Genomic DNA, 26,331 nt, shown 5'->3' with positions numbered 1-26,331 from the left:
CCTCTAGTGTTCAAACATCCTGCTTGACAGCAGCAGCTTCCCATAGTTTATGCCCGGATTGATTTTATAAACAATAATGGAAAAATAGCAGGCTTTTCGCTGTGATGTTTATTTTTAAAAAGTATATTGGCAATGCCACATTTATGATTTCACAAAATGAGAATCCGGTTATTTTGTTTGTTTGTTTGTTTGTTTTAGTGATGGACAACGCCCTCATGACTTGATTTGAAATCAACTAAGTATTTATGAACTTTCTCATAGTACTCTCAAGGTGATGAAAGCTCACCTACCGTAGGAGTGCTCTGAGACCAGGGCAGTTTCGAGCAGGTCATGTGCCCTGGTGCTGAGGGGCGGAGGTCACTCCGGCGCCCCCGCCCTCGCAGGGCGCAGCATGGTTTCCGTGCGGCTTTGCTGCGCGGCGCCCAGCTTACCGGCCCGGCGCCCTGCCACACCGCACCACTGGGGGGGCTACCTAGAGCCGGCCCTGTCTGAGACAGCTCAGAATGTCATCACATATGTACAGGATATTATTATTTATCCAGTTCTGCTCCAACTGTCTACCGATGACATTATACCGATGCTTTCATTTGCTCTGGGGAAAGGTGAATAAACTGAGGCTCAGTCCAGAGAAGAGACAGGTGGTGATTGGTGGGGGGACTACTCAGCAGGGGTGCCAACTTGAATAAAATGTGGGGGCGGGGTCCAGGTAAGCCCTGCCCCACATAATCGATGACATGATGCAGCACACACACACACTATTTGAATGGCAATGCCCATTTATTTTGGGGGGCCTGGCCCCATCAAATATTTTAGGGGGAGGTGAAGGGACCTCGGCACTCAGGAGCTGGTTCCTGTGCTACTCAGTATGTACCCTTGATAAGATCACAATTCCTCTTTAAAAGGCATAGGATTACACAATGATAGCTCTATCCTGGAGTAACTTTTATCAATGCTACTTCATCTGCTTGCTGTGTATACTGCTGGGGGAAAGGGAGCTGGTTACTCATACCCTGACAGCTTCTATACTACTGTTGTTCGTTAATTTGGTACCTTCCAGTTTAGATTAATTTAACATGCTTCAATTGGAACTGTCCTTAAAAGTTCACTTAATTCAGAATGCAGAGACTGCAATAGTCATGATTAGAATAGACCCATTAAAACCAATGGGAGTTATAATGTTAAGAAATCCAGTCTTTTCTCATGCCTTATGCCTGTTAGAGTTTGCTCTCAATAGAGCAGTTTGGGCACAATCCTTAGTGTAAAGATTATAAGATCAGTAAATAAGTTCCATTGATTCCAATGGGATTACTCTAAATATGGCAGTGGATCCAGCTCTCAAGTATGATATATTTTTTCAGAAAATCCACAAGGACACCATGATCCAACTTTATTTCATTCATTCATTTATACTCCTACACTTGAAAATTAAAGTCTCAATGTAGCTTGGCTATTCTACTTCATCCTGTTGAGACAGTGTGTGTGTATGTTAATATCGGTTTGGTGCCATTAATTAAATAGACATGGCCTTGAAAGAGGACGGAAAATTCCTCTTGACATGAGTGAGCATCTAACTTTCCCTGTTTGAGAACTTCCCCCCTCTTTGTCTGCAATATTGACATCCCATTATGTGAGGTAATAGTTTAACAGCTAATGCTAATGGTTTAAGACTCTTGGCATAACTCCCAGAATAACAAATATAGGTAGCCAAACACAGGCAGAAACTGCTTAGTGATTTCTCCCACTCATTGCAAACATCTAGTGACTGAAGCACTTGTATTTGATTATTTAACTGTGTTTTAATAAGTGTACCTACTGATATTTTGCTACTAAATGAAAGTCAGACTTCTTGAACATTTGAACTTTAATAAGTGCACATTGATATTTTGTTAGTGGATGGGAGCAAGATTGGAACAAGACTCCACAACATCCACCTGGAACAAAACTTGGGAGCACAATAAGGAATCAGAAGAGTTGTGCATCCTAAGAATGGAAACTGAGCTGAACACATCTAGAAACACAATAATTTTGGAGGTAAATATGCAGTGTTTCTCATCCCCATGTGCTATCCTTGGAACAGGGTTTTTTATTTCATGAGAATTTAATATGGTTTATATAGGCACCATACTTCTATCAGGTGTGTACAGATACCATTTCAAACTCATGGCAACTCTTATCAATTTCATGGTGAACTGTGAAAGGTGGGTTTAGTAAGTCTGATCTGATTTCTGTTTAGATTGTTCAAAAATTGAATGTTATTTTTTCTAGAAAAATAGGTGCTGGTACTCACCATGAAATTGTTACTGTAAGTGTCACACTTATCAACAACAAAAAGAGGTGCCAGTACAGCATAGTTTTGAGTACCCCCTGGAAAAACGCACTGGTTCAGATCAATTGCATTTATTTAAGTTGCCTTCCTCTTTATAGGTCAGTCACAAGGTTTATTAGGAAAACATGCATACAATGTATGAAAAGCCATCTTTTACTGGACAGATCAATTTTAGACTCTTCAGACGACCGGGGATAACATGTTGGATTTCTCAATCCAATGCTAGGTACTCATAGTTTAAATAATATTTCATGACATTTGAATATTTTGAATGTACTGCAGTTCTGGCTCAACTGAGTTTGTAGTTTTGACAGTTACATTCTTCATCTTCATTTGGAATCTCACAATCAATGAAGTTTCCAAGCTGCTGATTTTTACCCAGAATTCTGTTCACTTAATATAGGTAATAAGGATCTGGAGCTACCTTGTTTGATTCCGTGAGACTGTTCTGGAAGAAAAATCAAAATCTAGATGTAGTTTACTTTGGGATTGGAGAATGTTTCCTAAGCTAGTGTAATAAAAATATTGATAATTTTTACAACAATCAAGGTATTGGTTCAGCTACTTTTCTCTCTCCCCTCCCATTTCATTTATTAATCACTTCACATGAAATATCCTGGATAATTAACCATAAAACTCCATAGAAGGATGAGATTGTGTGGATCATTTTTTAAATTGGAATATTTTTGCTCTCTGTAGTGAGGAAGGGGAGGAAGCAAATGTCCAGTCACCACTAAACACACACACACACCCTCTCTATCTCCTTCAACTGTATCCAGCAATCTCACTTTCAGGTCCTTTCATCCTTCATATTTTCCTGTAGCGTAGGAATAGATCATGTGGGGCTCTCCAGATATTGTGGACCACAACTCTCATTATCCCTGACCCTTGGCCATATGTACAGGGGTGAGGGATACATGAGTCTTTCCATTTCAGTTTCTCTTGGTTTTTCATTTTTATACTCTTAAATTTAGTTCTCAACATTTCCATAGCAATTTGTGATTTTTTATCATGACATTTCTTTAATATTTTTCTAGAAACATATCTTTCGGAGGTGGGGGGGGTGAGGAATGAATGCAGTTTTAACAAAGATGCTCATTTTTGCATTACCATGACACTTTCCTTTTAATATACTGTATTACTTGGTATGAGAACATGAGAACCATATTGCAAAATATGGAGAAGTGTGAACTTTGAAGGACAGTTGTGTTTTTGTTGTGTGTGTGTGTGTTTTTAAAAAATTGAATTAGGTAGTTTCTCGTTAAAATCAATTTTCTCCTCCATATCTAAATGGGGCTGATAAGAATTGTAGCCCCAAACCTCTGGTGGACAACACATTGTCTACATCAGATTTATTGCTATGATGTGCTTTAGAACAGCCCCCCTTTCTATGGTCAGCAAGTTTCTTTCATGTGATCAGGTTCTTGGAGTGTTTAACCTATACCAGTGCCCTGCATATGGGCTTCCATATAGCTGAAGCATTGCACTGGACTAGGGCTACAAATGTGTGTCCTCTAACCCATTTAATTCCATTTCAGACTGCAGCTGTAGAAATCATATTAGGAAGAATTGCATTGAACACCAATAATAGAATCAGCACACCACACAAAGGCCATGTTTGGAAATAGAGATGTGATGGGTGTCTTCAAACATCTGCATAGTTATATCACAGAAGTTAGTCCAGTATTCTGTACTGTTAGGGGTGTAGAATTATTATTATTAGTAGTAGTAGTAGTAAAATAATAATGATAAATAAATAAGAATAAAAATGTGCACCCCACCACCGAGACCATTCCATTGTAACTATCCAACCTCCCAAAATTTCAACACCTCTTGCAATGGCTTGACCCCTTTCCGTTTTAACAGTACAAATTATTCAAACACCCTCCATATCTCCTTAAAACCATTTCTCCTGCATATTCCCTGTCTTACCTTAATGGTACATGTTAATTCATCATTAATACCTACCGTATATCCCACACTTCTTTATACCATTCTTCCATTTTATATTCAGTTTGCTCCTTCCACTTTCTGACTATAATAATTCATGCAGCTGTCAATAAATTTGTGAGGAAGTCCTTCATAGCTTGTGAACGTTCCACCCCATCGTAAATTGATAATAATGCTACCTCTGGACTTTTGGTCAGCTTTAACCCAGTGATTTCTGTTATCTCCTTAAACACCCTTTGCAAAAAATAAACAAAATCCATTATTCCATACTAGTTAGGGGTGTGGACTTTAAGGTAACTCCCAACTCTACAGTTCTGAGATTCTCTGTTGTGTTAGATTTCTTTATTGGGGGGACATACAAAGCAATATCCCATACATATAATATGTATGGGATTCCCCAATCTTATTCTCATGATTCCATTTCTGTCACTATTGGGAAGAGAAATAGCATGGGTTTCAAATCCAAGAAGCTGTGATCATGATTGGGTTGGGGGAGGAAACATGAGAAAGGAGCGGGTAGGAAAAGGTCCAGCACCCTTCTTTCCAGCTGCTTCTCCACCACAGATCTTCCCTTCCCAAAGCCATTGTGGAGATGCAGATATCTCTTTAAATACAAATACAAATGTGGCAACATTAGTTTGCTAATTTTTTTAAATTGTGTTTTAGAATGATGTTGTCAGTCATCACCAGCAAACAGCAGTGGGAGGAAATCAATCAAGTCCTTCAGCATTCATCCTTCTGGGATTTGGCAATCTACTTGAACTGCGAATTCTCCTGTTCATATTGTTGCTTGCAGTCTATGCTTTATCTCTAGTCATGAACTTCCTGATTATTTTTCTGGTTGTGGTTGACCAGCATCTTCAAACTCCCATGTATTTCTTCATCATGAACCTGTCCTTCTTGGAGACTTGCTACATTTCAACCATCCTCCCCAGGATGCTGGCCAGTTTCCTTACTGGGGATAGGTCCATATCCATTACGGGATGTATCACACAATACTATCTCTTTGGTTTCTTGGCAGCCACAGAATGCTATCTTCTGGCAATGATGTCCTATGATCGGTATTTGTCAATATGCAAACCTCTGCACTACACATCCATCATGAATGGTAGCTTCTGCATCCGACTGGTGATCACTTCTTGGATGTGTGGCTTGTTGACCAACACTATTGTCACTTTACTTATGCTAAAGCTCACATTCTGTGGGCCCAATGAAATTGATCATTTCTTTTGTGATGTATATCCAGTGGCAAATCTCTCCTGTAACAATGCTTATCTCGTAAAACTTGCAACATTTATTTTAGGAGTGATAGGAACAGGTCCCCCTTTCCTACTAACTTTGGCATCCTATGCCTTTATTATTTTCACTGTCTTACAAATTAAGTGTAAAGCTGCCCAGTGGAAGACCTTCACCACTTGCTCTTCTCATCTAATTGTGGTGACACTCTTCTATGGATCATTATTCCTTGCCTATATAGTACCTGAAACAGAAACACTGAAAAGACTACGCAAAACCCTCTCTCTGTTCTACACCATCCTGACTCCCATGCTAAACCCCCTCATATACGGTTTGAGAAACAGAGAGATGAAGGAAGCTCTGCTTAAATCTGTCAGAAAATTCAGCAATAGAGTTTCATAGCTCCAAAATGACTTGATAAAGAAGTTGAAGGATACAGAAACGTGGGGGAAGTCCTGAGAAAGAATTTGACATTATCAAGGATGTTTGATGATGCCTGAGGAAACTATATGTGCCAAATTCATCATTAAGATTTCCTGATTCAAACCGTTCAAGTCTAATGTGTCAATTGTGGTTTAGCTGTTTACCAGTTTCCCCCACTTCTCCAGTTGTTGTGGCATTATTCCAAGTAGATGAATCTGATGGATGTCTTCATGGATCTGGTGAAGCATACAGAAAGATTTTGTAATTGTGAAACAATTGTAGCCTGTTGTGACATGGACCCATAATTTTTAGAAATGTGAACTTTGTATTGCACCATGATTGCTATCGACAACAAATGACTGGGACAAAGCAATGGGAGTTAACCCATTGCACAGATTCAAACTGCCAGCTTTATGATTGGCAAGCCCAAGAGGCTCAGTAGTTTAGACCACAGTGCCACCTGCGTCACTGGGGAGAGGATGCAAATGGACAGCAGAAGCAGATTCTGGAAACTCTTATGCTGGATCAGACACCTATATTTCAAGGTTGGAAGGACAAACATCCACCATCTTCAGTGATCTGAAGACCTCATTGCCCCTTTTATGATTGAGCACAAAGCTTCTAACTGTCAGTCTTGTTTAGATACCTTTTTGGACACATGGATTGTGTATGTTAATCTATATGTTTATATTAGGATTGGTTAATATGCTTATTGTCAATGTCAGATCCTGCTATCTTTATTTTTTACTTCTATTCATGTTGTTATATTTGCAAAAAATAAAAATAAAATAAAAATAAAGAAAACAAATCTGTTTGGTAACATCAAGACCAGGCTTTGCAAGAGTAACATGTAATCAATAAAATGAATTCCCCCTGGCATAAGTGAACCTGTAACTTTCCCCATCTGAGAACGTTTTTCTAGTTCATTTGGTTGGACTAGCGTTGATATCCTATTATGTGAGCCTTACCATGCTAATAGTTTTAGATGTTTGGCATAACTCCCAGAATTACTGATACATAGAGCCAAGCATAGAAAAAAATTGATCAGTGCCATCCCCCCAGTAACTGCAAGTATCCATCTGCAGAGAAAAATGTGCTTGATTATTTAACCATATTTGAATAAGTACATCTGCTGATACTTTTCTAATAAATAGAAGCAAGGCAAATTAGGAGCTTGTAGAAGAGCACACTGATATTCTGATACTGTAAGGAAGCAAGACTCCATAACATCCACCTGAAGCAAAGATTGTTAGGCTAGAGAAGCAGCAAAACAGAGACTTGTCTTCTAGCAATGGAACCTGAATCTAACACATCAGAAATTCCACCTAGAAATATAATCATTTTTGAGGTAAATGTTTATGCATTAGCTTTTCATCCCTATGTGCTGTATTTGGAACTGTGGAGCTGTCTGATGGGAAGTGAAAAATGTGCTCCATATATCTGTTTGTTCTCATTTTTGTTCAGATTGACATTTACTCAATGTACCTTCCCCTTTCTTTCTTTCTTTCTTTCTCCCTTTATTATTTTACAAAATATAATGTATATTATACAATAGTGTTGCTGAGTCCTAAAGTTTATTAAGAAAGCCACAGAGTTGGCAAGCATATGAAATGAGATATTTTACTGAAGCAATTAATTTTAAACTCTTTGGAATATTGGAGGCAACACTTTGAATTTCACAGAAAACAACTCCAGGACTAGGTGCTCAGAGTTAAAATAATGAAAAGAATGTAAATGTTAATACAATAGTGATTGTATTAATGCAATAGTAGTATTAATAGAGATGACAGCAGTGGGACTTCACTGTTTACCAGAGTTTCCCCCCCCCCAATGGCTGCATCACACCAGGCCCATTTTCTTTCATTCTCCAATTCCAGCCAAAAAAGAAGAGGTTGGCTATTGCCTGGCTACTGTATGTTTAACACTCACTCCAAGTGATTGACTAGAAATCCTGTAGTGCACATGTGGTTGAACGCTGCCTGAAAAAGAAAAAGAAAAGCAGGGAAGATGTGATAGCTCTCTTCAAACGTTTAAAGGTATAACACAGAGACAAGGGAGCAGAATTGTTCTCCGTTGTTCCAAAATGTAGGACCAGAAGTAATAGAAATTACAGGGAAGAAGATTTCAGCTAAACATGAGAAGAAACTGTGAAATAAGAGCTGTTTCATAGTGGAACATATGTACCAACTTCAATATTTAGCTTTGTGGAATGTGCACTGTTGAAGGTGCTAAAGAACATGTGTTCCATACTTGTAAGAAATCAATATTGTAAAAAAATATAGAGCAGCGGCTATACTTTGGAATGCACAACCTACTTATATCTGACAGGTATCTGTGCTATACTCTTTTCAATGCCTGCCTAAAATTTCTTTGTTTAGCCAAGCCTCCTCAGATATGTAGCAAAAAAAGGTGTCTTCTTTTTTAGCTATTGATGATTTCAGTCATCTTTACACTGTTTTTAAATACCTGCTTTTAGCTGTTTTACAGATAATCTTAATGTTTTATTTCATGCTTTTGTAAACTGCTAAGAGGTTGTCTTACAATCAAGCAGTATGCAAAGCCTATTATTGATTGATTGATTGATTGATTGGAAAATTTAAAAACAAACAGACTGCCATGGGAAATCCTGCTCTATCCTGTATTTTTTAAGCACAGACTGGGCATACATCTGTTGTCAATGCTGTGCTTGCATCCTGTGTAACAGTGTGTGTCCTAATACTTACTGTGAATATCAGCACACTGTTACCAGCAAAGTTTGATTACAACATCCTGTAGGAAAGTATGGTGTTCCACAGAGAAAACACTCCCTTATTCTAAGGTAAACTTGTGATTCAGGAAACATAGGTAGCAAGTTAGTCATTTCTCACTAGGGTCATGTCCTTTCAACTACCAACTGGCCAGGGTAAACTAATGAAACTGTCCCTTTCATTTCATGCAATAAACCAACCTTTCTTCATTCCTCTGGTGCATGAACATCTTGGGGTATACAGTTAAGGGTAGAAACACATATTCACAGCAAAAGCATATTTTAACTTCAACAGAAGATCCTAAACCTCTTTGGAGTGTATGTTGGAAAACATATGAGTGCTGGGAACACATGTGAGTTCGGACACACACTTTGTAACATCTGCATTGCAGATCTTTCCCTGATTGAAGGTGTGGTGGTGGACTAGGTGATCCGCAAGGCAATCTTTGCAACAGGCATGACCAAAATTGGCCCTCCAGATGTTTTGGGACTACAACTCCCATCATCCCTGACCACTGGTCCTGTTAGCTAGGGGTGATGGGAGTTGTAGTCCCAGAACATCTGGAGGGCCAAGTTTGGCCATGCCTGCTTTACAAGCTGGTGATTTCCCATTGTCTACTTCCAGGGAAAATATTTTGTATTATCTGGAAGCACCAAAACAGTACACACACACCCTCATACTTTTGAAGGAGATACAACCCCTTATCAGGATTGTACAGTCTTACTTTCTCATTACACCACTATCCCTAGTGGGAAGGGTAGCAACATAGGTCTGGAATCCCAGCTTTGGGAATATTGCCTAGTTTCAGGGAGGAAACAGGGGAAAGCCACAGGTAGGAAATGATTAAGCAGGAGTGTAGGAAGATAGGGGCAGTAGGGGCGGGCCGCCCCGAGCGGCAGGCTCCAAGGGGTGCCATCGCAGGTGCCCGCCCCATCTCCAAAATGTTCGCCCCCACCCCAGAACGCGTGTCACGCCCCTCCGGGAGGCGTGCCACACCCCGGAATGTACGCTACAGCCCTCCGGGAGGCGCGCCCCCTGGAACGTGCGCCACGGCCATGAAACGCGTGCCCTGCCCCTTCAGGAGGCACGCTCCACCCCGGATTGTGCACTCCGTCCCTCCGGGAGGCGCGCCCCACCCCTGGAACGCATGCCCCATCCCTCCAGGAGGCGCGCCCCGCTCCCAAAATGGGCACCAGCCCCGTCCCTGCCCCTGGGGCCAGAGCATGAAGCTCCACCACTGTTGTTAAGCACTATCCTTCTCTCCAAATGCCTCACCTCTACAAATCAGCCCTTCTTACTGGCCCTAACTCTAACCATTTCTGTGCGAGAAGTACTTCAAAGTAAAAGAAGTAGGGTCATGACAGAGCTTTTAAAACATATGATACTCCATGACCATTATTTTTAAATAATACAGCCTGTGTAAACCATATTGGATGCCTGTATCCTGCCAACTTTAGATCCAAACATCAGTGGATGGTGAAACGGGAGGGGTTGGTGTCCAAACTCACTAAAACTTGTCAAATTTTATTTCAGGATGATGTTGAAATTGATCATCAAAAAGAAATAAAGAAAAATATGTCAAGCACTACAACATTCATCCTTCTGGGTTTTGGTAATCTCCTTGAACTGCGATTCTTCCTCTTTGCATTGTTTTTTGCCATCTATGCTTTGTCTCTTGTTGCAAACCTCCTAATTGTTTTTCTGGTTGTGGTTGACCAGCACCTTCAAACCCCCATGTACTTCTTCATCATGAACCTGTCCTTCTTGGAGACCTGCTACATTTCAACCATCCTCCCCAGGATGCTGGTCAGTTTCCTTACTGGGGATAGGTCCATATCCATTAAAGGGTGCATCACACAATACTATTTCTTTGGTTTCTTGGCAGCTACGGAATGTTATCTTCTGGCCATGATGTCCTATGACCGGTATTTGGCAATATGCAAACCTCTGCACTACTCAACCATCATGAATGGTAGACTTTGCCTCCAGTTAGCATTCACTTCTTGGATAAGTGGCCTGTTAACCAACACTATCATAACATCTCTCATGGTAGAGCTCACATTCTGTGGGCCCAATGAAATTGATGATTTCTTTTGTGATGTGTATCCTGTGGCAAACCTGTCTTGTAGCAATACCCACATAGTAAGAACTGCAGTTTTTATACTAGGGCTGATTGTGACATTACCCCCTTTTCTACTAACATTGGCTTCCTACAGCTGCATTATTTCCACTGTCTTGCAAATGAAATCCAAGGTAGCGCAGCAAAAGGCCTTCTCCACCTGCTCTTCTCATCTGATTGTTGTGTCACTTTTCTATGGGTCAATATTCCTTGTCTATATAGTCCCTGAAACAGAAACACTGAAGAAACTACACAAAATGTTTTCTCTGTTCTACACCATCCTGATTCCCATGCTGAACCCCCTCGTATACAGCTTGAGAAATAGGGAGGTGAAGCAAGCTCTGTTCAGATCTGTCAGAAAATTCAGCAGCAGAGTTTTGTAGCTTTGCAATGCTGTGCCGGAGCTGGTGAAGTATGCAGAAATACACATAGTTGAAGGGTTGAGAAAGGATTTGCCATTAATGGGGATGTGAGGATCTCACATTTGCAAATACCTCTGAGCTCCTCACATTAATGTGCATATTACAATTCAGTTCTTCAGCATATATTTTTTTCCACTTCTGCAGTTGTTGTGGCACACTTTTCAGCAGGTGGATCTGATGGGTATTTTCATGGACCTGTTGATCCATAATCAAAATTATTATGGAATAATTGTACGGTAGCTCGTGAAGATATGAAATCAACCATGGTTTTTTAAATTGTAGAATGTGTATTTGCCATGGCTGTTAATAGAACAACACCAAATTACTTGCATTAACCTACCATGCCTGCCAAGTCGCCTGCTGAAAAATGCGGGATCAGCAGCGGCGCGGCACCAGAAGTTGCGTAGAAGCAACTTCCGGGGCCGCTCTACCCATGTGTGGGCACCGGAAATCGGGCAGAGCAGCACCGGAAGTCACTTCTACGCATGCCCAGCAGCCATCTTGGTGGTGGCCGCATGGCGGCGGCCATCTTGGTGACGGCCGCCGCCATGCAGCCGTCACCAAGATGGCTGCCGGGCATGCGTAGAAGCGACTTCCAGTGCCGCTCTGCCCGATTTCCTGTGCCCTAGCGGCACCCAAATTGGAGGCTACCTGGCAGGTAGGACATTCGGGGGATTTCCGGGATTTTTCTCTATTCGGGAGAACAGTGGGAAATGGATTAAAATCTGGGGGTTTCCCATGAAAAACGGGATACTTGGCAGCTAAGTTACCTACTGAATTGGCCTCCATCTCTATCAATGCTAAAGGACAGTGGCTCTCTAGATATTGTTGACCAATATGGTCTCGAATTGGAAGGGTTTTAGTCCAACAACATCTAATGGGTCATTCATACCCTACCACTGAACTAAACCAATATGAAAAATTTCAAATGCCAGCCTAAAAGGCCATATCTGTGTGCCATTTCAATCTCTCATTCAACCCTTATTCATCCCCACTATGTGGTTATGTTCTCTGTTATCATGACTGCAATCTTGTGCCAACTTACCTCAGAGTAATCTCCGCTGAATTCAATGGAAATAACTTCTCTACTCATTTGTAAGACCTCCTGGCATACACATGCATAGGATTGTTCTGGAAGGATCCAATCCTGTGCACACTTTCCTGGGAATAAGTCCCCTTAAAGTCATTGGGGATTTTGATTATATCAATATATTAATAATATTTTTAGTATATTTATTTATATCCTGCCTTTTCCCCTGACAAAGACTCAAGGTGGCTTACAGATAAAATAATAACAGCTAAAAACATAGGTGAGGGAGAACATTTTTTTTAAAAAAAAAACATTACTAAGATTAAAATTATATCTGGCACGTCTGTGCTCATGTCTGTTTGTGTGTGTGTATTTTAATCAACACATATTGGCACATTTCTATGGAAAGCCAGAGTAGTGTTTGCTTTTTACAAGAAGACAGAGAGATTTGACATGCAGAGTTTGATTTTGCAGGATTTCCTCCAATATTTCCTGAGTATTCTCAGGTAGAAGCAATAAATTTCACATGGTTCAAGAACATTCACTATACATTATACACTGAATGGATGGGATTTAATCTGAAAGGGAGGGTGAAAGCTGAATTGCAATTTGGGCTAGCCAAGTTACTTGATTGTGTAGGTCTAGGTGGTCCTCCATCTGCACTTCACACCTTTCTCTGAAACTTGTCTCTTTGGAATATGTTGCCATGTATTGAATGCTGTAATAGGCATAGTGATCTAATCCTCCTCCCTTCCATTTAAAGCTGTTGCTTGTCCCAATTTATAGTCCTCAGCACAAGAAATACTGCTGGGCTCCATCTCACCTAGAGAAAATTATGTTAATAGGTTTCCCACTTTTAATTAATTAAATTTGTATACTGCCCTATACCCATAGATCTCAGGGTGGTTCACAACATAACATTTCAACAAAAGTATGACTCTGAAAGGCAAAGATGAAATGTCTAATGAATGCAAGCTTGTTTGTCCTCTAATTGCAGGCAACATGTGCTGCAGTTCTGGGGCAGTCTGCCATGTGCAGCGCTTAAGTAGCAGTCCCTCAAACTGCTTTGACTGGCGTCCCACTAGCCCAATTGTTCCCAGATTCGAGGGAACAGCATTAGGGTGTTGTTGGTGCTCTAATGATCCCACCCACAACACAAGGCCTGATTGCCGGGTTCCACCGCAATGCATGCCCTCTGTTTAGGGAGGACCCAATTTGCCTGGCAGTGGAAGGTAGAGTGAGCTAACATGAGGCAGAAGATTAAACTGCTGAATGAAGCTCCAATGTTAATGTGAATGTTGGGATATACAAGCCCAGACAGACCCTCCTTTTGTTCATTTACACATATTACAGCAATCTACTCAGGGCTACAAAGATAAGATGGGATCCAGGTTTTGTTCCTTATAACACAGATGACCTACATTCTATTGGTTTTATACATAAAACCAACACTTTGTTGCTCAGCCAAAAGTCATAACACAAGAGCTAGTAAGAAATAAGAAATGAAGGTACAGTCAGATAAACTAGTGGACTCACAACATGCGATAATGCTAGCAACGCATATTGAGTCAAAGGAAATGAATGGAGTAGTTTGGCACGTATGCCTCACAACTTTTGACCAGCTTTTAAACGTAAGGAAAGGAATTGAGTCAGGTGAATTCTTGCAATAAATAGTAACATGCTATGAACAGCTCTTGGGGTTTTGTGAGGAGATTCCTCAAGGGAGTCAGGACAGTGCAGAATACTTTACTAAGCTTTCTCAGATCTGGGATGTTGGGTAACATGTGAAAAATTATTACAGTGCGATAAAAAATGCAAGCCGAAATGAGAAGAGCAGTCCAAAAAAGGGTTTTGCCTCCCAAGTGAAGATCGGTATTTATTTAGGCTGATGGAACTTTTCTTCTGTAAACAGCCTTGCTGTAAACACTCCATTACACAGCCTCTCACATCTTACTCTCATAAGCCATGGCCAAGGGTCTTCAATGGCTGGTGAACTTAAAGGATGGAGGTAAGCAAAGTCTTGAATGAACTGTTAATCTACCAAATACAGTCTTTAAGGCTTTGTGAACTTCTTTGTTTCTCGAAGTGTAGGTGAGAGGATTGATTAAGGGATTTAGGATGGTGTAGAAGAGTGAAAATACTTTATTGAGATCTCTCAGAATCGGGGCAACATGTACACAATTATTAGTGACCCATAAAAAAATGCAAACCACCATGAGATGAGAGGCAGGTCAAAAACACTTTTTGTCTCCCAAAAGCAGGTGGAATCTTCAGGATGGTGGTGATAATGCAAACATAGGATATGAAAGTCAGCAGGAATGGGGTAAAGAGGTAAAGGAAGGCCAAGAAAAAGGTGAAGAGCTCAGTCCTGCTAGTGTCACTGCAAGAGTTTCTCAATTGGGGCAAGGTCACATAAGTAATGATAAATGACATTGGGCCCACAAAAGTATAACTGAACCAGGAGGCATACTAATATGCAGTTAAAGGACAGACCGTTTCTCCATGTCCCAGCCATAAGCTGACAACATAGTTTTCCATTCATGATGGAAGCATAAAGCAAAGGTCTACATATTGCCACATAGAAGTCATAACAACAACAACAACAACAACAACAACAACAACAACAACAACAACAACAACAACAATTTATTTATACCCCACCCATCTGGCTGGGTTTCCCCAGCCACTCCAACAGAATAATAATAATAATAATAATCAATTAAAGATTAAAAGCCTCTCTAAAGAGGGCTGCCTTCAGATGTCTTCTAAAAATCTGGTAGCTGTTTTTCTCTTTGATATCTGATGGGAGGGTGTTCCACAGGGCGGGCGCCACTACCGAGAAGGCCCTCTGACTGGTTCCCTGCAACTTGGCTTCTCGCAATGAGGGAACCACCAGAAGGCCCTCAGCACTAGACCTCAGTGTCCGGGCAGAACGATGGGGGTGGAGATGCTCCTTCAGGTATACTGGACCGAGGCCATTTAGGGCTTTAAAGGTCAGCACCAGCACTTTGAATTGTGCTCGGAAACGTACTGGGAGCCAATGTAGATATTTCAAGACCGGTGTTATGTGGTCTTGGCGGCCGCTCCCAGTCACCAGTCTAGCTGCCACATTCTGGATTAGTTGTAGTTTCCAGGTCACCTTCAAAGGTAGCCCTACATAGAGAGCATTGCAGTAGTCCAAGCAGGAGATAACTAGAGCATGCACCACTCTGGCAAGACATTTTGCAGGCAGGTAGGGTCTCAGCCTGCGGAACAGATGGAGCTGATAGACAGCTGCCCTGGACACAGAATTAACCTATGCCTCCATGGACAGCTGTGAGTCCAAAATGACTCCCAGGCTGCGCACCTGGTCCTTCAGGGGCACAGTTACCCCATCCAGGCCCAGGGAGTCCTCCACATCTGCCCGCCTCCTGTCCCCCAAAACAGTACTTCTGTCTTGTCAGGATTCAACCTCAACCTGTTAGCTGCCATCCATCCTCCAACCGCCTCGAGGCACTCACACAGGACCTCCACCGCCTTCACTGGTTCTGATTTGAAAGAGAGGTAGAGCTGGGTATCATCTGCATACTGATGAACACACAGCCCAACCCCCCTGATGATCTCTCCCAGCGGCTGCATGTAGATGTTAAAAAGCATGGGGGAGAGGACAGAAAAATAAGGGATCGGCAGACTGGAAGTAGCGCTGCCACCATTTTGGAACTGGGCAGAGCAGCATCGAAAGTCGCTTCTGAGCATGCTCTGCCCAGTTCCAAAATGGCCGCCGTGCTGGAAGTCGCGCTGTGGCCATTTTGGAACTGAGCAGAGCAGCATTGAAAGTCGCTTCTAAGCATGCTCTGCCCAGTTCCAAAATGGCCGCCACGCCAGAAATAGCTTCTGTGCATGTCCAGAGACTCCAGACATGCGCAGAAGGAACTTCCCCCAGCCGGTAAGTAAACCGGGGGGGAACAAAAAAATGTGTTTTTCCAGCTGGGAACAGCTGGAAAAACGGGGGTTTCCCGGGGAATATGGGGGAAATGGCAGCTATGGAAGGTGCTGATCAGCCACAACTTGCAAAATGATGAGGAAATTCCCTGTTAGCGTCAAGACATAAATCATGAGGAAGAGGGACAAAAGCAAAGGCTGAAGCTCAGGCTGATCCCCATATCCCAAAAGGATGAATTCTTTGACTGCTGTCTGGTTTCCTTCTTCATTCATCCACATTGTCTTTATCCAATTGAGGTCAAGCCAGCCCTATAACATAATCAGAGCACTGATATTAATACAGAGGTGCACATTGAGAGTGAAATCCATGGGTGGAGGGTAGGAATGGCGTGGAAATTTGATTCGTTTCACATTCAATGCTAAATTTATCAAATTCACACTTTCTGGTATAATATGAAAATCAACACATAGCCATCCTCCCATACCATCCAAATTTTGTGATGTGGTCATCCAAACGGTGTTCACAAATATGCACGTATTATGGTAAAGTGTGCAAAAAATAATAATGTAGATTTGTGGAAGTACCATACACAATTGCATTATATTGCTGGCTGAAATGTGTCTATAAGAAATAGACACAAAAATGCAGAACAATCTTCATGGGGATTTTTCTTAAGAAATACAGATTGCTGCAGATATGTGGTGAACTGAATGTAAAAGTGGAAAAATTAGAAGCTGAGAAAACCAAATTAGACAGATTCTTCCATCCTTAGCAGTGTCTAGCCACTCCTGCTTCCATCCAAATTTTGCCCCCCTCCCCCATAATTGTTGCTCCAATATCAGACAAAGCAAAAAAGGAGGGCTTCTGGAGTCGTGTTGGAAATGGATCAGGCTAAACTCTGGTTCCAAAGTCCTCCCATTCCCCTGAAGTATAGGTACACAAAATACAAACACATTGCCCTGGATGCAAGTACAAGCTATCTCTACACATGTACAGGTGTTTGTGTGAAAAAGTGTACACTTGTTAATTTTGTACAGCTCGTGTACAAACATGTGTACATGTGGATAACTGTATATGTTTTCAATTGTTGTTTGCACACACACATAGGTTGTATAGTCAATGAATCTGTATCTGCACTCCCCAACACTCACATCAGAACTGGGAGGAAAGCACATCAGTCTTGGAACTGGTTTATGTATTTTCCTTACTATTGAAACCATTGGGGAGGAGAACTTTTTAAAACAGCTCCCCAAAAGGGGAACAATGCCATGCACATGATCTTCCACCCTGTATATAATTGCACCCTAAATTAACAGGAGCCACATTCCACTTCTGCTATCTTTTCCAAAAATTTTGGATTTTGGTTCTGAATGTTAGTCAGGGTTTTGAAAGATAATTAAGATAAAGTGTGCAGATATAGTACTTCCCTTATTATCTGCATTCAATGATTAGTACCAGGATTAGTACAGGTACCGTACATGGGCGTAGGCAGGGGGGCAGGAGGGGGCAGCTGCCCCCCCTAGAAGCAAAATATTATTGTATTTTACAGACCATAACCAGCACTTTTCCCCTCCAAAAACTGAAGTGGAAAAGGCTTTGCTTTAGCGAGAGCAGCTCTCCACTTGCTGGGGGGGGGAACACAGCTGTAACAAAAACACATCAAATAAATAAAGCAAAGTGGCTACCGGTACTTAAGCAGTTAAGACAATGGAGCAGAAAATCCCTTCAGGCAAGGTTTGATAGCTGACCAATTCACCCTATTGTTCTTCAGTGGTAGTTGTTAATGAGCATTCAGGGATCGCATTAAGAGTTCTATTGGCGATTTAATGAGGGTGCATTGATTAAGGTGGCTCTGCAAGGCTAAAAGGAAATGAATAAGAAAAGGGGGGGCTGTAGCTTTTGATAGACACAGTGATGTTTATAAAAATCAGAGGTGTTCCAGTCTGCCCCTCCTCCTGCATCTGTATACTGTAAATCAGGGGTGGCCACCTCCCAAGAGACTCTGATCTACTCACAGAGTTAAAAACTGGGAGTGATCTACCCCCTTTTGGGGGGGTTCAGGTCAAAGCTGTTGAGTTTTTTTAAGGAAGGGAAGCCCTGTTTTTTTGAGTTTGGGTCAAACTTGTTGAGCTTCTTTTAGGAGGAAGGGAGGCCCGTTTTTGTTTAGGGCTTCAGGTCATAGTTCAGCTTTGTTTAGGGAGGAGGAAAATTTTGGGTGAGCTTTTTTAAGGGGTGCCAGTGATCTAGCAGTGATCCACCACAGACATCCAGTGATCTACTGGTAGATCACAGTCTACCTGTTGGACGTGCCTGCTGTAAATCAAGCAGAGAGAAAGCTGCTTGCAAGGCTCCTGTACAGGCGTACCAGTATCTTCCTCTTGCTGCAGAGTTCCAGCATCACAGCGTCACCCAGAGGCACCCACAAATGTGAGTTATCCCTCTCTCTATTTCTTCCTTCCTTCCCTCCCTCTTCCGTCCTTAATAAAATACAGGGGGGCAGATAAGCCCCACATAGAAAGCCCATCAACATGGGGGGGGTGACTCTTTAAAATACAGTATTTACCAGTAATTGGGGGGGGGCGGCACCTAGGCCTCTAGGAGTTGGCTGCTATGCCTAGGACAATTCAAGAAAGCAGATTGATGCATATGTTATGGTAATATATCAATAGAATCATGGAATTGTAGTCGGAAGGGACCACAAGGGTCATCTAGTCCAACCCCCTGCAATGCAGGATCTTTTTCCTAAGGTGGGGCTTGAACCCACGACATGGTTGAAATATTATGCTGATATGCAGCAACACCTCGGAGCTGTCGTGACTGCGGCCGTGCCTTCCCTCGCCCTCGTCCGCCCTGCCACCCCCTCTCGCCTGCCCGACCCTCCCGTCCTCTTACTGCAGAGTTCCAGCATCACAGCATCACCCAGAGGCACCCACAAATATGAGTTATCCCTCTCTCTATTTCTTCCTTCCTTCCCTCTTCCATCCTTAATAAAATACGGGTGGGGGGGCAGAAAAGCCCCACATAGAAAGCCCATCAACATGGGGGGGATGACTCTTTAAAATACAGTACAGTCGTACCTCGGGTTGCGAACACCTCGGGTTACGAACATCCCGGGTTACGAACTTCGCAAACCCGGAAGTATTTTCGCCGTGCGCGCGTGCGCAGAAGCGCCGCACGCCTTTGCGCATGCGCAAAGCGCAAAAATAGCGAAAATAGCGCTTTGCGCATGCGCAAAGCGGCGGTTCGGGCCCTTTTCGGGTTACGAACTTTTCGGGTTACGAACTGTGACCCAGAACGGATCGCGTTCGTAACCCGAGGTACCACTGTATTTACCAGTAATGGGGGGGGGAGATGCACCTAGGCCTCTAGGAGTTGGCTGCTATGCCTAGGAGTAGGACAATTCAAGAAAGCAGAATGATGCATATGCTATGCCTATATATCAATAGAATCATAGAATTGTAGTCGGAAGGGACCACAACGGTCATCTAGTCCAACCCCCTGCAATGCAGGGATTTTTTCCTAAGGTGGGGCTTGAACCCACAACATGGTTGAAATATTATGCTGATATGCAGCAACGCCTTGGAGCCGTCGTGTCTGCGGCCGTGCCTTGCCTCGCCCTCGCCCGCCCTGCACCCCCTCTCGCCTGCCCGACCCTCCCGTCCTCTCCAGCCAAGCAGGGTAACCGCCGATGCTGCCAGCCCCAGAAGCACAAGGTGGCCACTGCCGCTGCCACCGCCACGATATCATCAAGCCAGCTGGCCCTGTAGCCCCGCCCACGTTCCCACTTCGGGGCCCCGCCCCTGAACGACCATGGCTTGCCCCCCCCTAGTTTTGATCCTGGCTACGCCCCTGGTACCGTAGGAGAGGATTTCTCTGAATTTGTGTTGAAAAACAACGAGCTGTAACTTCATTGTCTCAGCTGCAAAATGAGTGCCTCTGAAGCAGCTTCTTTCAATAGCTTAAAAGAAGCAAGTCTGGGGACGTGCTTCTGATTTTCTGGTTGTGTAGAAAACATTTATGATGCAACCAACCTTCTAAACCCAAAGGAAATCCTGATATTAATTCCTCCTCCATGAGACTGCAGTCACCTTTCCCCTGTACTCCAGAGTTTGATGCACTTGGGATCTCTGTGTCTTTTCATCTACCTTTAAGTCTTACACACAAATTGCCTTCCGCTCCTCCTAGCGGTCACTTCTCTCACTTGCATGCATCTTATTAGCTGCTCCCTTTAAAATTCAGCTACTACCGGTATGTATTATAGCTGGGCATCAGTTTGTACTATGAGACCAAGGTAGGGCAGGAAGATGAGGATATTGTTGGTAGCTGGTATGGGAATAGAAGCAGCAAAAAATACAAATGGAGATTGAGTCTTGTATTGGGAGCAGAGAGAGGCTATCCTTTCTTTATTGTTGTTTAACAAATTTATATCCTGTCTTTCCAGAGAAACACATCCAAGACAAGCAAATACAAATAATCAATTTTAATAAAAGATATCATAATATAAAAGATAAGTATAATATATATAATATAATATAATATAATATAATATAATATAATATAATATAATATAATATATAGATCAATTTCAATAAAAGATATAATAATATTAATAAAAAGAATCACATCCATGAATGCAGCAGCTAGATTAAAATAATAATAATAATGAAGGGATACAAAGCAAGAAAAAGCTCATCATACGAATTATAAACATGGTTAGCTTGTCATTCAAAAAACAACAACAATGCTCACACCATAATGAACCCTAAAAACACATGTCTGTAAAACATCAATATGCAAGAGAAAAGATGGCAGGTACTATCACTGACACTGATAAACTTTGCAGATCAAATGTCTTGTAGGTAAGAAAAGTCATTACATAACACTGGAAGGCCAAGTAGCGGAGGGAAGAATGAACTTCCCCAGGGAAGGAATGTTAAAGCTTGGACATAACTGGGAAGTTTCTCTGCCATATTCGTGTCCCAGTCCAATGGAACTCAGAAGTTAGTAAGGCACGAAGGAGAGAACTTTGAAGGGTATATGGGTCACCTAAGTCATGGTTGTGTGCCACATATAGGAAAGAGGTAAGAAGACACGCACGCACCAGACTACAGAAGGAAGCTGCAGCAGTTGTTGATAGACCAGGTTGAGAACTCTTATTCTTTTCCTATATACCTGGGGGTTACCACCTTTTCCTTCTCCTTGAGACTGATGATTTCCCATTCACTTTTCTCTAAGTGATCACTGAACCCCAAGTCACAGAAGAGCTCAAGAAACTGCAGAATTGCAAATATCAGGAACACCAGTTCCTGAAAGAAAATGATCATGACAAAAAATGGACTTGAACCCAACATTAGTTCTGAGAAGAAATATATTAAAATTAATGAATCTGACAGACTTACATCCATTAATTTCAGTGGATCTATTCTGAGTAGAACTTGGTTGGATTCAGCCTATTAAAAAGACTGCAAAATATGGGAGTACATTTAGACAAACAGGGATATGACTTGAGTGTGCATTTCTGTGAAAAAGAAATGATCTTTTTTTTTAAAAAAAAAAACCACCTAAATAAAACTAACAGCGAACCTAGATCTGATGTATATTGCATAATTTGCTTTTGTTGAGTAGTTGATAATTCTTTAACAAATAGCTAGCCAGACAGGAAAATGGAGAGCAGAAGATCAGGACCAGAGGATGATGTGAAGGAATCCGAATTTGCTCCTGCACTGATCCTAATTATAATTCACACACACACACACACACACACTATTCACAGCAAGAAGAAAGTTCCCACTGGAGCCAGGTTTCTGCATACATGAATACTTTGACTAGCTGATAAATTTATCATAATTTAAATTTAATGGAAAGGAAAGAGTTCAGATCATGCCTTCCAAGAGATGGTCAATTTCTTCCAAACTCATCTTAGGGCTCTGTGAACTTCTTGGTTTCTCAAGCTGTAGATGAGAGGGTTGACCAAAGGATTCAAGATGGTATAGAAAATAGAGAATACTTTATTCAGACCTCTCAGAGTCGGGGAGTCAGGCAACATGTAGACAATGATTAAAGTGCCATAAAATATGCAAACCACAATTAGATGAGAGGAGCAGGTGGAGAAGGCCTTTTTTCCTTCCAGTGGTGGATGGGATCTTTAGGATGGTGGCAATGATGCAAACATAGGATGTGAGAGTCAATAAGAATGGGGCAACATTAAAATTGAAATTAAAGAAAAGGGCGGTGATTTCAACCATGCTTGTGTCACTGCAGGACAGTTTTACAATTGGGATGAAGTCACAGAAGTAATGATCTATGACATTGGGACCACAGAAGGATAGCTGAGCCATCATGATGATCACAATGAAGTTAGCCAGCAAAGAATTAACCCATGTTGCAGCCATGAGCTGAACACAGAACCTTCCATGCATAATGGTGCTGTAGTGAAAAGGTCTACATATAGCCAGATAGCGGTCATAGGACATTGCTGCCAGGAGATAGGTTTCTATAGCAGCACACAAACCAATGAAATAAAATTGGGCTATGCACCCACGGACAGAAATGGTTCTCTCTCCAATTATCAAACTGGCCAACATTTTGGGTAAGATAATCAAGCTGTAGCAAGTCTCCATGCCAGATAAATTTCCCAGGAAGAAGTACATGGGAGTGTGAAGTTGCTGATCAGCCGCAATGAGCAAAACGATCAGGAGGTTCCCAGTTAGTGACATAATAAAGACAATCAGGAAGAGGACAAAAAGAAGAGGCTGCAGTTCAGGGAGATTCCCAAATCCCAAGAGAATGAATTCTGTGATGGCTGTCTGGTTTTCTTCTTCTCTATCCAACATGGGTCTTGTGTCAAACAAATGAGACATCAACTATAAAATATAAGCTGAAATAAAGACATTTTAGGAGAACCATGAATTATATTTTGTGCGTGCAATTTTCTTGTAAATGCAACAGGGATGTCAGTGAAATCCATCAAAAGTGAACAATGAAATGGATTTATTTCAGTCTGTTTGATCCCTAGCTTGGCACAGATGGTTGCTATAAATGTGTTTTGTTTTGTTTTTTCTATTTTTCTCCAGCATAAAGTTGTTTGGTTAGTTTGACATGAGCCCATTACCCCCAAATAGATATGTACATTATTTTGAAATTTTTGTTATTTACATATCATCTGCTGTATAATAACTGCTCTCCCAATTTCACAACGGCGGCCACGCTGCTGCTCTCGCATCTTCTCCTATGGTGGGTTCATTGCTTATGTGCTGGCAGAGGCAAGCAGTGGGATTGGCTAGGGGTGGACATTTACAATGCTAGAGTGAACTAGGAAATGTTGCACCTGTTCAGTTACCCCCTCCCCAAGCTAATCACAATGATTCTAGGCAGTGTTCCTCCTCTACCTCAGAGAATCTGTTAGGGAGAGAAACACCCATCCACCCTGCAGGATGTGCAGAGGGAGAGCTGTGAGCCACAATGATGAAGAGTTCTGAACTTTGTGTGCAGCAGTTAGCAGGAGGCAGAAGCAGATAGTGGACTTGAAGCAATTGCATTGTAGTTAGAAGCTGATGGGATGGAAGGGGGGAGTTTGTGCAGGTGGGAGGGCACCACCCCATTTTGCCCTAATGACTACATCCATGGCCAGTCCTTCTTGACACCCTCCTGTTGTTGGCATGCTACCAAGGGATCCGGGGGCAACTGGCAGGCCCCCAGCTTAGGCATTAGATGTCTGAGCATGCTATCTCAGCAGAAGAAGAGTTTGGATTTGATATCCCACTTTATCACTACCCAAATGAGTCTCAAAGCAGCTAACATTCTCCTTTCCCTTCCTCCCCCACAACAAACACTCTGTGAGGTGAGTGGGGCTGAGAGACTTCACAAGTGTGACTAGCCCAAGGTCACCCAGCAGCTGCATGTGGAGGAGCAGAGACGGGAACCCGGTCCCCCAGATTACGAGTCCACCGCTCTTAACCACTACACCACACTGGAGCACTGTGCAGCAGAAACCGGCACGAGAGGCTTGTGTGAGCTTATTTACAAGCAGTTTATTAAGCATAAGTGAGGACAAAAGGAAAACATATCCAATCTCCTTCTTCTCCAAGCAAAAACAGAAAATATACACAAACGGAAGTTCCCAGCATGCAATGCTGGTGTGTGTTTCAAACATGTGACACGCAACAGTCCCACATCTGCCTTAAGGTGGAACGGAATATCCAAACACTTTACCCTTTCTTTCTGATTCAAATGTGTGCTTAAACCCTGATGATGCTTTTTGCTTCTGGACCCCTACAGCGTTGCCCAAAAATAAAATGTGACCTTTAGAATGAAAAAGTTTCCCTACTCCTGGTGTAGATAAAATCCAATATAACAAAAGCAACATGAATGCAACCCAAAGATATACATTTAGTTCTATTATAAGTCTGCATTATTCAAGCTCTCAATAGGACAACATGGAATATTTTGCCAAAAATGAGCTCCACTTCTCTAAATTGGGCGGAGGAGGGAGAATTGGATTGAGATATGAAAACATGTTAGTCGATTGCCTTCACCTCAGAGCTAGACTCCATATTTGCTACTGATGTTCATCCAAATATCCTTGAATTAATGAACTAATGTGTCCCAAAGACATATAAGAGTTTTAAAAATAGCATCATGCTGCAGAGAATAGCAGTTTTGGAAAATTTACCTGCATGAAATCTTTGTTATATTCAAGGATATCCTAAGTGTCTGTAGCATCATTTGTCCAGATCATGCTAAAAAACTGAAGTCTTCTGAGCTATGAAGAAAGAGTGATCTTGAAACAGCTCCACATAAGCATTTGAAAGAAATGATCCTGGGAGAGTTGCTGCTGGTTAATAATGCAGTGAGCCTCCTAAACCCAAGAGAGGTGCCTACATTACTTCTTTCTCCATTGGATATTCTCCATTGTACAATAGGGCAGTTCATTTATATATATATATATATATATAAATACCCTTTTTTTAAAAAAAAAGCCTGCTCCAAAGGACTTATCTTACTGCACTAGGGATTATATAGCTATATATGAAATTTCATGCATATCAGTTAATATCTTGACCCTCCTCCATGAAAATAGCTGTTTACTTGGCCGTTTTCCTATGTCATGAAGGCTGAAATTTCAATTCAGTGGAGCAGGATCAAGCTATTAACTGATATGCATGAAATTTCAGATATAGCTATATAATCCCTAGTGCAGTAAGATAAGACCTTTAGAGTAGGCATTTTTTTTTAAAAAAAAATGTTTTTATGAACCGCCCTACTGTACAAAGCATCACTCATCTCCAGCTAATGCATATTCTTCTAAAACTTCCTTGGAGAAAAGCCAGTGTTGTAGAGTGGTTAGAGCAGATCTCCCTGACCTGGTTCCATGAAGAGGATTTGGACTGAAGTTCTCATCAGCCCCAGCCAACACAGTGCTCCAATGGGAGTGGGTTTAGAGCATGATGCTTATGCAGAGGATACCTGGATTTAAATTTCCACTCAATCCTAAAGTTCAGCAGATGACTTTAAAATGGGGGACCTCCCAGAACAAAGAAAAAAAACTGCATGGGTGATTTATATACCTGAATGGGAACTGTTACACTTTCCCTAAGTGCCTGAAAATCTGCGCCTTTTCTTCTTCTTGCGACTAGTGGCTTCCCATATGCCGTTATCTTAGTGTGCCACTTACCCCAAGTCACACAGCAGCTCAAGAAACTGCAGAAATGGGAGGCCAGTTCTTGGAGGAAAATCATTAAGACAAAAGTTATTGGCAATATCAGCTCTATTCAGAGTAAATCCATGGAAAGCTACGAATATGACTAACTGAGGTCCAATCATTTCAATGGTTCTGTTCTGGGTAGAACTATATCTAACTGACTCAGCACATGAAGAAGACCAGAAAATATGGTGCTTTCAATCCCTGGGGGTTATAATTATGCCACCCCACCCTGGGCATACATGGGGACCATCACCATACCTCAATTATATTCCTGAGTTCGTTCAGGAGCAGAATTTATGTTTAATCATAGTATAAAAAAAACCCAACACCTCAAATTATAATCCCCCTGCCATTCACTGTGAGAGGAAAGATCCCAATGGACCCAGGGTTTTGCAGACATGGATACTGTACTTGAACTACCTGATAAACATAAAGAAAATAGAAGAGTTCAAA

General features: G+C 41.9%; 2 protein-coding genes across 2 annotated transcripts; both read left to right on the top strand.

Moving 5' to 3' along the window:
- The first annotated feature begins 1,763 nt into the window (after positions 1 to 1,763).
- Positions 1,764 to 11,270, top strand: LOC118094847 (olfactory receptor 2AP1-like). The gene is made up of 2 exons (XM_035135551.2): positions 1,764 to 2,031; positions 10,216 to 11,270. The coding sequence occupies exons 1-2, from the start codon at positions 1,894 to 1,896 to the stop codon at positions 11,182 to 11,184; spliced, it is 1,107 nt and encodes a 368-aa protein (XP_034991442.2). The 5' UTR covers positions 1,764 to 1,893; the 3' UTR covers positions 11,185 to 11,270.
- On the top strand, positions 4,906 to 5,953 carry LOC132591122 (olfactory receptor 11L1-like). The gene has a single exon (XM_060282200.1). It carries the CDS (start codon positions 5,093 to 5,095, stop codon positions 5,912 to 5,914), a length of 822 nt encoding a protein of 273 aa, XP_060138183.1. The 5' UTR covers positions 4,906 to 5,092; the 3' UTR covers positions 5,915 to 5,953.
- Positions 11,271 to 26,331: the final 15,061 nt, after the last annotated feature.

This window comes from Zootoca vivipara, chromosome 13, assembly GCF_963506605.1.
Source record: "Zootoca vivipara chromosome 13, rZooViv1.1, whole genome shotgun sequence".
Lineage (NCBI taxonomy): Eukaryota > Metazoa > Chordata > Lepidosauria > Squamata > Lacertidae > Zootoca > Zootoca vivipara.
This window is presented reverse-complemented; position numbering and strand designations above follow the sequence as displayed.

Coding starts and splice junctions, on each gene's coding strand:
- LOC118094847 (XM_035135551.2), top strand. CDS start 1,894: ATGGGAGCAAGATTGGAACAAGACTCCACAACATCCACCTGGAACAAA. Junction 2,032..10,215: donor GAAACACAATAATTTTGGAG/GTAAATATGCAG, acceptor ATTTTATTTCAG/GATGATGTTGAAATTGATCA.
- LOC132591122 (XM_060282200.1), top strand. CDS start 5,093: ATGAACTTCCTGATTATTTTTCTGGTTGTGGTTGACCAGCATCTTCAA.